The sequence below is a fragment of the Corvus hawaiiensis genome, chromosome 5 (genome assembly GCF_020740725.1).
Source record: "Corvus hawaiiensis isolate bCorHaw1 chromosome 5, bCorHaw1.pri.cur, whole genome shotgun sequence".
Lineage (NCBI taxonomy): Eukaryota > Metazoa > Chordata > Aves > Passeriformes > Corvidae > Corvus > Corvus hawaiiensis.
The window spans coordinates 18,098,925-18,112,386 of NC_063217.1; the positions used below are offsets into that span (position 1 = coordinate 18,098,925).

Sequence of the window (13,462 nt, forward strand, 5' to 3'; positions counted from 1 at the left end):
AATTAATTGCAACAAGTATTCAGAGACAAGCAAGCCTAAGGAATCTTATGACAGAGCTCTCACTTATAGGCTACTTACTAAGGCGCATTAGGTCTGCTGCCATAATTTCGGATGTTTGCTGCAGCTGTTATTCCACAAACTATGATAGGGATCCCTCCACCAATAAGGTAGAACCTAAAAAATAAAACCAGTTTATCAGTAGCTGCTTAAGTGAAATGGATTTTTTCCAGTCACTATGAAGGAAATGAGAGCTTTCCAGGATTTGGAAACACACAAGTTCTTTATGAAACTAAATAGGGTGCATCAGGTTTGGGCTTTGGTAGCATCAATTGTTTTCTAAGTCTTCCTCAGTACAGTTTTTCTCCTCCTGCTGTAAGCTGCCTCTCTCTCACAGCTGCTCACTCCCACCTCTCACTCACAGACACTGAACAAAAGTATACAGTGTTATAAGGAAGAAGCAAAAGCTGTCAATCAGAAGTTATAAACTGCTGGAAAAAAGTAAGGAAACTTAGAATGAAAATACTAAGTGGTATGTCCTGTTCCAGAGGTGAACTTGCCTAATATTATATACACTGTTACTTGAAATTTTTTTGGGTGGAGGGGTTTGGCATATGGCAGTTGTATTTTTTTTTTTTATTTTTAATAGACTCTGTAATTTTACAGTATATAGTTCCTGCTTCTCTGTGGTGGTATTACTGAAAACTGTATACTTTCAAGAAGAAAAAGGGCCTATGTTGTTGGAGTATCTTACTTTTCATTCTGATTTCTATGAATTCCCATTGAATTCATTAGGGGCAGATCAGTAATTACTGATAATCAAAATTAACAGCACTCAGTCCCGCAGCTTATACTAATCCAGTCCAAATTCAGATCAGAACACACAAGTGAAAGCTCCTACTGTGACATGCGGGTGAGCGCTTGTTTTTTATCAACAGGAGACACCTATTATGGTGGTCCTGGACTTTTCCAGTGCATTTCTGATGATTCACCAGAAATAACTCTTCTCTCACTTGAGACACAAAACAACAATTATGACTTTCTTGGAAAACAAGATGAACTGAATTTATTATTTAGTTGCTGAATCCTACAAAGATCAGATTCTGACATTGGTGTATTCTGTATCTTGATGCAGCAATCAGGAGCTGGCCAGATAAAACAAATCTTTGTACAGGTACTGCATTGTGGGCAGTTTTATTTTGAGACTAAATTTAAAAGACAACTGAAAAAAAAATTCTTCGGTGGCCCTTCCATACAAAAACATCACACATCTATCTGACTGAGGAAATTCCTGATCTGTAGGAAGTTGGACACTGAGAAAGTCTGAAAAATATAAAGCATGTTTGCTCTGTTCTTGTCTTGGATACTTGTCTGTGGAGCTACTGCCAGTGTCAGAGATGAGGTGTTCAGACCTAAAAAAGCAAGTTCATGTATGTCTGTGTAGAGCTGAGCCTGTGAGGCTGGTAATTTTACTGCAACATTTTCCAGAGGAGAAACTTCATAACAAATAATAAAGGATAAAAAAATGCTTGTATGTAGTACTGAAAATGATACTTGAAGATAATCAGAAATGCACTTCTGTTTTTCTGCAGTCTCTGTACTTAAAAAATCAAGCTCTTTAAATATTTGCCTGTAACTAATCAAAGTTAATCAGTTTCTGCCACCTTGTGGCGAATTTCAGTGTAGCAGTTTTAATTAACATGCAGCAGCTCAGGAGGCAACGTGAACAAGCTACGTCAGTATTTTCTAGTAAGAACATTTCACATAAGTGAATTTAATAGATAATTAGTTTGTCTCATTTGTGGGATCTCAGAAATGAAAATTCAAGGAGGAATGCCTCACAAAGAACACTATTTTCATTTGATTATGAGTGATAACCCTATTTTTCAAATAATTTGTAAACAATCTTTGGAAAACATATTAAACTTTATTTACTTAAATTGCAGTGTTTGTTAATTGTGGTAACAGTTCTCCACATTCTTTCTTCTGACAATTTAATGGGTTGTGTTGCTATCTAAAGTCCTAATGGTCCTGAAGTCAAACTTTCAGTGGTGATGCTGAAACACTACCAATTTTTTAATTTACAAATCAGCAACCCAGCATTGCATCTGAAACACACCAAGACCAAGTCTTTCAGCTCATCCTCCTTAACAAAACACTGAGAAACAGAAAAATCTGAAAGGAACTTTACAGACCTTGAGAGAACCGAAGAATAGTGACTTATTACATATTCTGGTCAGAACATAAATGTAGCAACTTGGGAAATACAGAGCCACAGAAACAAACAACTCACCTCAGCATAGGCCTGGGTGGAGGAGGTGGCTCATCAGGATCTTGACACCTTTTGGTTTTTTTGGTTACCTGCTTGTAAATATTACGAGATGTCACTCCCAGCCACAGTACTGTTGCAAGAGTGGAATAATGGAGAATTATCCCAACCTTAAAACAAAAATAGACAACAAAAAAACAATTAACCCCCAAATATTTCCTTTCTACTGAGTTATTATAGTAATCATTAAACCCACAAATCAACATAAAGCTGAAATTTTCAAAAGCTCAGTTCAAGAGAAAAAAACCCCCTCTTATTTTATATGACTGTTCTAAGTGTCAAGTCATTATTGTTTTAAAAAAGAATAAAACATGTAACGCAAACCCATGCATGGAAAACTTAGTAACGGGAAAAACTGTTTCAGATTACATATCAATCATACGCTTTAGGAAACTGTATTTTACAAAAGACTTAATTAAAAATGTCCTGTGTTACAGATATTATTCAAATTGAAACAAGTAAGGGAACAGCAAACTCACGATACTGTGACAACTATGGAGCAGATGGCAAAACATAGCCAGCCAACATTCATCAGAGATTTTAACATAATGCAAAGATAAAGAAAGTGTATTAGCTGTTTAACCAGCCCAAACATTAATGCAAACTCTGCTCAACAGGGGAATCTCCTTGTCCGGTACTGCCTTATTCACAGGCCAACACTGCCATGACAGCACATGCACGTAGAAGGGGTAACACTTTAGTTCCTATTAAGCTGACTACAAGTGGGTTTTTGCCAGTTTCAGTCACCCGTAAAAACACACAACTCCCAAACAGCCCATCTGTATCACAAGGTTTCTTCTGGAGAATTTCTTTCTCCAGGAAGGTAAGAACAAAGGTGTGTGTGTATGTGTACACACACATAGGAGAAACATCAGGGATATATTTTATTGCATCACTTTGAACCATCAACCTAATAACTCTTGTAAATTCAAACAAAAAGCACTATGGAATGTTACGGCGAGGGATTTGAAATTTTTTTTAATTGCTGGATTAAAAAAAAATTTTTTTTAAAGTTTCACTGACATTTTTGAAAGCAGCAACTCTTGTTATACTGAAACACTGCAACTAAATTGGAGATGGCCAAATCTTAGAAGGGTAAATCATTAAAAAGACGGAGTCTCAATAAAGCTAAGGACATGTGTTTAGAGAAAGCATGGGGGCTTGAAGCACTTCTCTCCCCTTCGGTTACACTGAGCAAAGAGAAATAGGTATTTCAATACCTGTGAAAATCAGATTTCACATGGTCTGTAAAGGCCACATACAGGCCTATAAAATAATTTCATAGTCAGTAAGTCTCAAAAACAGAAATAACCAATAAAACTTAGTTTTTGTGATAGCATTTTGGGGGAAAAAAAAATCTCTTCCACATTTTACAAGGGCATGTAGTGATAGGAGGTGACTTGAAAGTGAAAAACTGTTGATTTATATTAGATGTAAGAAAGTTGGTTTTTCATAATGAGGGCGGCAAAACACAGGCACAGGTTGCCCAGAGAGGTAGTACATGCCCCATCTCTGGAAATATTGCAGGTCAGGTTGGATGGGGCTCTGAGCAATCTGATCTAATTGAAGATGTCTCTCTTTATTGCAGGGGTGTTGGACTAGATGACCTAAAAGCAAAACATTAATTTTTTTTGTCTAAATTTTACATTTTGATGAATGCCTTTACAGCATTACAGTTCTGTAGGTGGCAAGGGGGCCATAGTCATATATAGGAGTAAGAAACCAGCAACTAATTTTTACTTACTGCTTGGCAAATGCTGGCATTCCTGGTCTGAGTTATGCCTCCAATAAACACCACACATGTCAGGAAAATATGAAAGCTCAAGTTAACTAACATATGCCAGCTTTTAACACTGATCCTGATCACACTGTTAAAAGAAACAGATTAGACAATATAAAACACAGCTACATTACTGTTTTCAGAAACTAGAAAGATATTCTTATGATAAACAACATATAATTTCTGTTAATGATTGTTTGACTACCACATGCTTTCTAAACAAATACAGTCTCTGGACTTTATCCCAAGAAATTAAAACACCCTCCCACTGCCAGCTTTATACATCTATTTGGGGCCTGATTTAAGAATTTTAGGATTCAAGTTTTCACATCAACAGAAATGTAAAAGGCTGAACAGTTTGTTAAATTCTACTATTATTCTTGAATGGCCTCTTCTTTCATCATGAAGCAAAATGAAGAATTAAAGGAGAGACACGGTTACGAGAGCTAAATTCAGCTCAAGAGAGATGAAACAGCTACTTCTGTAACTGTTAGTTTGCATCAACAAATTTTATAGGGAAAAAACACTGAAAGCATATTACTATATCATTCTCTAATAAAATAGAAAAGATAGTCCTAAACATGATGAAACTAATTTTCTTAGTCTAATAATTCTGATTCCTACCTGTGATGGTATATGTAACTGACCATGATCATCAACAGGCACATCAGCAAAACCATGGCAGTGGCATAAATTACTGGGTGCAGAAGATCAGCTGGCTGTGTATATAATTCAGCTCCAGTCAAGTCCTAACAACAAAACCAAAAATAACATTAGTCCACGGTATCTATTTTTTGAGGGTGGGGGAATGACAAAGGGAACACAAGAAGTAACAGACACTTTCTAGATGAAATGCCTTCCCTCCCTTCCCACCCATCCCAAAACAACTCTCCAATTATTTATTTATTTATTATTATTTATATATAGAATTCTTCTGCAATTATCTGCTATTCTGGCTGACCTTTATAAATGCAGTCACAATTCTTATAGAACAGTTCGACTTCATATATTCTGGAAGATACAGAGAGGTCAGCAGCTTATAGAAACACACCATTTTCTTCATCTTAAAATATCTGTATGTACAGATGTGGAATAACTGTGTGTTTCAGTTGTAATTATCTTCTTTAACAACCCAAAGAACATTACAGAAAGTGCCCTCAGCAAGTCTGTAAAAGATGTTACAGACTGGGGGGACCAAGCAACAGACTGGAGGATAATCAGAGGGATGTTGGTTAGACAGCAAAATGGGTTGATAAAACATCATGAAATTTAGGAAAGGAAAATATTAAAAGATCTGCATCTGGGATGGAATAACCCCATGCACATAAAAGTAGAGGCTGGGCATTGGACTGATTAGAAAACAGCCATAGTTAGTGGCAGACAAAAGCTGACCACAAGTCAGCAGCGTCACCTGTAGCCCAAGGCCACACTTTGCTGTGTGAGCACTGGCACAGCAAATGGGTGAGTGATGATCCTTCCCTTCTCCTGAGCACTGAGAGACCATCCTGCAGAACTCTCAATCTGAGGCTCCCCAGCACAAGAAAGACACTGACATACTGGATGGAGCAAGTCTAACAGATCACCAGGATGATTAGCAGGCTGAAGCATACAGTGTCTGAGGCTGAAGATGTCTTTTATATTTAAGAAGAAAAGGAAGAGGGGAGAAATCTCATTATTATATTGAGCTACCTACTAGGATGGTATAAAGAAGACCAAGTCAAGCTCTTTAAAACTCTTCTTGGACCTGAACCATCCACTGATGAAAGGAAACTGACAATATCAGCAACACAGAAAATTCTGATTAGATACAGGAGAAAAATTCTGAAGTGGTCACATACTGCCCAGGGAGTCTGTGTCCCTGGACATACTCAAAGCTTGACTGAATATGACCTGGAACAGTAAGACTTGACTTTGAAGGCAGTCAAACTTTGAGCAGGTTAACTGGACCAAATGGCACCAGATGTTCCTACCAGATTGTTATTCTATGATTACTGTTTGACCAGAATAGATCGTTGATAATTCTAAGAGAATTCAACAGCTCTATAGAGTCAATTAAATTTTCTGAATCCACCCTGGAACAACATTTTCATTTACTCAAAAGAAGAAATAATTCTGTTTGGAAGCAGTTACAATTTACTAGAGTTCCAGGAGTGGGGAAGGGACACAAACATGACATGACAACTCAAAAGAAACTGTAGTTCCTTCCAGCACAAAATACAGTAAATTTACTTAACTATGGTTAGTGAAGAAAGTCTATTAAAAATAGTTTTTTGGACTGGACACGATACAGAAAAGTCTCTCCCCTATAATTCTGAGTCACTCTAAAATCTCTGGAGTTGGCAAAGTTCAAAAGCGTCCTGAGGAAAAGGAGAGAAAACTTGCCATTCGGAAAGAACAATAAAAGATTAGGAGGAAGTCTGAGTCTGTTTTGAGAAAAATCCATGATATTTTCAAGCTTAAGATGGGTAATCTGATTTCATGGACAGCAAGAGTTTTTGAATTAAGGCTTACAATTAAATTAAGAGTCAACAGTTTCTTCACCATACCTTCAATTGTTCTTTCATCAGAATATAAATTCATTATTCCTAACTAACTCAACAACCTCATTTCAAACTAATTTAATCAGGTTGTCAGTTTGATTCTTATCTATCTGGTTTTCTTTGGCACCTCGAAAAGGATCATAAGATATTATGCCTCAGGCAGCCAGTGTCATCTGATTTCAACACTACCCATGGCCTGGTTGTTATGCAGCTGGGGATCCCTGGGAACTCACTGCTGTTACAAGCACAAGCAAATGTTTTGTCACACCTGGCCCATGAGTACCAGGCAACAGAAACTGTAGGACAATTCTGGTTGCTGCTTCCAGACTGGTGTCATGTTACACGATGTCATGTATGTATTGGTGTGAATTTCAAGAATGAGAGCTACAAAATCGCAAGATTTACAATAATCTTCTAAAGTATCTGAGAAAACTCAATATGCCTTGCCTAGATAGCCAAGGCCTTGACCCAATAACCAATGGAATAAGTCAATGGAATTCTTATGTGTTGCAATGACATTTTTCATCAGACCTAGTAGAAGGAGTGACAGGAGCTAATAATGTTACTTCTGAGCTAAACTGATCCTAAATAATTATTAAGTAAAAAAGAATGACAGTACAATAACAGAAGTGATGGCATTAAGAATACTGGAGAGGGGGGTTATAGCCAATTAGCAGAACTCTTGCTTCTTCTCAACCACTTTTGCTGGGTTTTTTTCCTCTCTTCAGCCTGTAATAATGAGTTTTCAGCTGAGCCTCCTCCTTATCTCTTCTATTATTAAGAACAGTGGTGAAGATAATTTCCAAATAAATACAAAGTTTTACAACTGCAACTGCCTATCGCTAGATCAGAAAAGCAGGCACTTAGTGATGTGTTTCCTTATCAGAGGACTTTACATTATGTTCTGAAATGTATGAAGAGGGTCAGTACACTACAAATTGCTTTCTTCTACACATATACGAACTAAAGTAAAGTAGATTAAAACAGAGGGAAATAGCTCTGGTTAAGTCATTCACCATCCAGCCAGGACGATGAGCCACCATGTTCAGGTCCCCCCTGCCACTGCCATTTCATGTATTTGATGTTAATGACAACTGCTGGATTAAAGAGCAAACTTCTAAAACTGAACCCAAAAGAACTTCCTCTGAGCCCAAGACCAGAACCCAGACTTTCACAACATGATGGGAGTCTAGAAGTGAAATAGATTATTATGGCTTTTTTGGTTACTATCTGGACAGACATTACAAAAACCTTTTTTAGCAGCCACTTACACATCCAGAGTTTCTGCAGTGTATTATCTGTGTGCAAAGAACATCTGTCAGATGAGTGTTATTCTGTGCCAGTCCATCTACCCCCTCCTCTCCAGTCTCTACAGCCTAACATTTTAGAAAGTAGCTAAACACTTAAGGAATATCAGTTTTGAGCAAGTATACAATGAGAGCTACTGATAGAAAAGGAAGAAAACTGCACCTTTCTCCAACTTTCTTGATTTTTGATTGTCAACAGTTCTCTTTATAATTCACAAGAAGATAGTCATACAATCTTACCATGTATTAATTCAGAAATAGTCTTTATGGAAGCAGATTGAACATGCTTTTCATTTTTCCTCCTCAAGCGGCAGAAATGTGACCAATTTAAAGCATAATCTCTCTTTATATGCATAGTACACATACAAATGAAGTTTAATTCTATTTTAGAAAATGCTGTTAAATTTTAGGAAAGGATTATATATTTTAAAAATATCCAAGAAAGGAACTATATGATTGTAAAAGTTTAAAGTAATTTTAAACAGTACCCTCAAAAGTAAAGTGAAAAGTTGCTTTCTTTGAGCACTTTTAAAAAGCTTGTCATGTAAATCAATTTTATTTATGTTTAGCTTGGAAATTACCATTTAATTCTCTTCAGAGGAAGATTTTTGAAAATCTGAGTTTCTAAACTCCCTATCAACTTCTAATCCACTGATCATCATAAAGGAGCCCTCTTTCTTCCATGTATGATTATATAAAAACATATTTAATTCCACATAGAACAAATTAACTACCACAAAACCCATACCAAATTTACACTTAACAGTATTTCCTAAACCTTGTAATATTTTGCTCAGCCTCCTACCAGCCCACCCTAATTATGCATCAGATTTTATCATTTAGCATCTGTGGTGATTTCTGATGAGCAGGGTAGCAGTCACCATCTATAAAAAGGGAAGCTTCCCAGGCGAAATTCTGAAATTAAGAGTTCTGAGAACAGAAAAAGAGGAAATTCAGCTTCACAGCTGAGGAGCACTAAAAGGAAGTGTCTCTTCTATCACCGTATTTCAAAACTGGTTAACCATTTTATTGATGCCAATATGCTTAGACTAGATTTTAGATGTATTTTCAGCAGTATTTCAAAAATGTTTTTCATAGTTACTAAGTGTTTTGGTTTTTTTTCCATTTCCAGTGATGTCTTCTGGTAACAGACATACATACTAGTGAATGAACAATTAATTTAGAATGAAATAGCTGTCTTTGGTTAAGAAAAAAATACCTGGGAAAACACTCTTGGTCAACTGACAAAGTCAACAAATCTAATCTAACATAGAGAAAATAGTTTAAAATAAAGAGCGGCAACAGTTGAAGAACACCTGTCATTATTAGACTAAACTTCATAAAAGCCAATTTGATTAGGTAACTCATTAAAATGTCTGCCTATAATATACTACTTTGCATATGAAAATTCTTTTGTTTCTATTATATCCAGTTGATTATTAGTTATTATCCAATTAATTACACTTTGATAGATTTCCACTTAAACATCATCTTATTTCAACATTTACATCAACAAAAGCAAAAACTAAAGATGTATTTATTATGTCTAGTTTTATGTGAAATGGAACGTGGGAATGCTTGTTTTCCTTAACACAAGAGAAAAACCAAACGGAATTGTATCTTGAAACATGTTTAAGTTTCAGAAAGAAAGTTAATTTTTCAGTGTCATACCATTAAAACAGCATAGTTGCTGAGGGAGTAGCACTGAATGGTCGTAATATTTTCATCAGACAGAAGGATGCGACAACCATCAGATTTCCATCCCCCTTGTCCGTTCAGGAGATCGAAGTCCCACTGAGCTGCAACAGCATCTGCTCCATGTGCAATCCGCCGCAGTGTCACATTGATAGGAACGTGGTGACTGGCTATGTTTAAGCCATCTGTTGCAAAGGAAATGTATTTGCACATAAATTTCTCATCATGTAACACATTGGATGCTAAAACCTTCTACTGGATACACACTAATCAAAACAAGGGAGTCAAAAATGTTTACTAAAGATCATTAAAAAGTAATAATAAAAACAAACCTATCTTCGTAAGAATAACTGGAGTTACAACTGTACGACGTTTCCCATTGTCAGCCAGATTTGTTGAATTTCCTGTTGCTGGGAAAAGCTTTCCATTGCGAAATGCAATAAGCTGAAGCTTGTAGACAGATTCATCTGCTGGTCTGATTTCTCTTTTTTGTTTTTGCATGAAAAGGGAAGCTGGCAACTGGATAGAAGCCTCTACAATTGTGTTCTAGAAACAAACAGATTTAAAGTTCTAAAGAGAAAATTGTATTCTTTACAGAGATTAAATTACCAACTCCTCTATATATACAGTGTCAGAGATGAATACATTTAGCAGACTATATATAATGACCAACCTATTTGACAGTATTTCCGAGTAATCCAGGATAAAATAGTTTAATCAGGTTATTAAAGTCTTAAAACATTTTTTAAAAGGAAAAAAAAAAGTAAAAGATTCTGAAGTTACCTTACTTGTTACAGAGAGCAAAGTTAAAGCTGGTATCAGTAAAGGATTACAAGAGTTTTTCCAGATTAGACTATTAGAACTAGAAGCAGCAACCAACACAAGCAGACAAAGAGAAATGCTGCAATTGTGCATTGGTACCATTCAAAACAAAATGCTGCGTACAAGCAGGGTGGTTTTACTTGTATATAAATAACACTTGAGTGAGAAGCATGCATATAGTTTCATAGAATTACATAAGTATAAATTGTAATATACATCCTGCAGTGACATTCAAGCAAATTAAGTGCTAAAAACAAACAGGTAAGTTGGGGAATATAACTGAAAACATACTTTTATAGAACACGAGGAAGTGTTTCCATTTTATACACACCCACATACAGATGTAATATATGAGTGCGTGTTTGTGTATGCACATGCACACACGAAATTAACCGCTCAGGTCAATCTTCTATTTCATGTTTAATTACAGGATTACTCTGAGCAGAATATTTCACATTTTTAAGGAGACTGATAATATCTGATTTTAATATCAGAAAAATAAAGACATACTATTACAAACTAGGAAGTGTCTCAATTTCAATACTTATGAAAAGGTCTGAAAGGATCTTTCAACTTAAGAAGTTACAATGAAGAAAACCACATCTACTTATTAAAAGTTGTGTCCATTAAAACAACTATTTTATAATTAAGCTTTATTATCCTTTATCCCTTTCATTCTTCTCACAGTCATTTTTAGGATTACACAAACCCACTAATTTAACCTTAGAAATTAATAACAATAAACTTGCTTGCCAAATTATTAATACATATTATTACAAAGTCAGTAGGGAAACAAAGAGCGTATCACCTTTAAAGCCAGACTTGACAGTGTATTTGAAACATTGCACTTAAAGCTTAATTGTTTATCTAGGTTTCCATCTGGATCTCTTCTCCCATAATCACCGAGTCCTGTACGGTCTGATGTAGCCACTTTCTGAAATACGGTGCAAGTCATCCCAGTGAAACCAGCAGCCTTTATTACATAGGCCTCAAGAGCGATATTTGGAGAATACTGTGATGACAAAAATCAAACATGAAATGATTTTACACACCACAGACAGGATAATAAATAATCTTAAAGGGATTCTGTGCCTTCACAGAAAAACAAATCCAGAAAACTGTTTCAGTTTGTCTGGCAGGTATAAATCTTTTGAGAGTATTGCTCTTCTCCCTACAGAAATAGTAGGCATTTCAGACAATGCCAGCATCTATTAAGAAAAATAAAAAGCTATTCAAACTCAAGAGTGAGCAAAACCTCTTCTAAATAAATAAATAAATTCATACTTACAGTAGAATAAACTTGAGCTCCATTTGCAAGCCGATACATAGCAATTTTCTGTAGACACTGTACGATTCTGGTGCAAGCCTTGGCTTCCCTTTGTGCCATCCACAGAACACGTTCATCAGCCAACATAATATTACTTGCTATGTCCACCATGACGTCACCAAGCTAACATGGAAGAGAAGTAAGACTCTTTTATAGGTATGAAACCATTCATACCTAATGAATTCATACCTAATGACCCAAAGGTGGGTCATTATCAGAAAATACAAAGTGACTTGGCAGCACAAAAAGCACAAGGAAATTGGTTGCTCCTATTTCAATCACCTCATCATGTTGAGATACCAGAATACTTCAACTCAGACATTTACCCCATTGAAGAAAAATGTTATGCCAATATAATATGTCTGTTTATATTGTACTTTGGAAAAAATCCATGATAAATATTTTATTAAAAGGAAGGGGTGCAATACTCCACTTTCTACTGTACTAATTGGTTAAGAGGACTATTTACAATCAACTTGAAAACTAAAACTGTAACTCAACAGTAATACAGTTTGCATGTATGATAGAAGACAAGAAAATAGTAAAACAGGCAAAAATTAGCATACAACCCTTCTGTTTTGCTTCCTTTTGGCAAGTCAAACTTTTTTTATTGCTTTCTTGCTTGCCTTCAAATTTGCATGACCTGTTTTAGGTCACAGGTTTACATGAGAGACACAGCAAATACCCACAGGTACCAGTGCTGCTTTCAAACCACCAATTACATTGTTTTAAGTTCATAGTCCTCACCCTGCCTTCTGAATAAAAACAAACTATAAAGGGAACTTATTTATTTAGGCCACTGTACCAAAATTAATGAGTACCTACATTGACAACATTGACCCACACCAGATTTTCACAACATTTAAGGAGTAGTGACAAATACTGGACCAAAAGAAAAGGTGAGTATAATTTTTAGTTGAATTGACTGCAATGCAATTCACAGTGCCTAAATTTAGGGGCTGGAATTTTCTTCTTGAAGAGAGACAGGGTAGTGTGAGGAAGATATGTCCTTTACTATCCATCCAGGCTTCCCAAATTTTTTTCAGAATATTACTAGTAAGGAGAGAACACTATAATTTGCTCTTCTTTTTTTAAATCTTTATATTTAAAGGCAAGAATTGGAGTATAAAAATATTTATTATTTTGAGAACTGACTCTCTTAGGAACAGAAGTTACAAACAGTAAAAATTCTTAACAACTAACACAGAACCTTAAGCAGCACTTGCAGGCTGTAGTCCTTTCACTAAATCTTCAACAACAAAGTTAAATTAATTGAAGGTGTTTCTCATGACTTATTACTGCTCAAGAAATGGTAACAAGTTTTACACATCAACAAATGGTGATTTTAGAATAAACCAGCAGTGTTAATATCCTCAACTCACAGAATTCAAATTGCTTCATACTTTTAAAATATACTACACATTATTCTTTCTCCTGCTTATCAAGGTATGAACAAGTTTTTCCAGCTGTATTCTAACTCAAGACAATCTGCTAAGAACTTTCTGAACATTTGTCTTGTTTCTTCTGATTTGAAAGAGCTATTAAATGAACCTGTTTATTATTTATTGTACTAATCTTTCAGAATAGCCACTTCAGCACAAACTAAGGAATGACTTGGAAGATGGCGGGAGTGAATGAATATGAAAACCAGTGTCAAGAACAAGT

General features: G+C 35.7%; 1 protein-coding gene across 2 annotated transcripts in view; it reads right to left on the reverse strand.

The window, feature by feature from the left end:
* The window catches only part of ADGRA3 (adhesion G protein-coupled receptor A3), a 55,408-nt gene that overhangs the window by 2,559 nt on the left and 39,387 nt on the right, over positions 1-13,462 (reverse strand). For both annotated transcript variants that reach the window (XM_048303818.1, XM_048303819.1), the window contains exons 11-18: positions 11,759-11,920; positions 11,279-11,482; positions 9,981-10,194; positions 9,625-9,833; positions 4,731-4,855; positions 4,071-4,194; positions 2,291-2,436; positions 79-174 (exon numbers count right to left, since the gene is read on the reverse strand). In XM_048303818.1, coding sequence (XP_048159775.1) covers positions 79-174; positions 2,291-2,436; positions 4,071-4,194; positions 4,731-4,855; positions 9,625-9,833; positions 9,981-10,194; positions 11,279-11,482; positions 11,759-11,920 — 1,280 coding nt within the window. The remainder of the gene's footprint in view (positions 1-78; positions 175-2,290; positions 2,437-4,070; positions 4,195-4,730; positions 4,856-9,624; positions 9,834-9,980; positions 10,195-11,278; positions 11,483-11,758; positions 11,921-13,462) is intronic.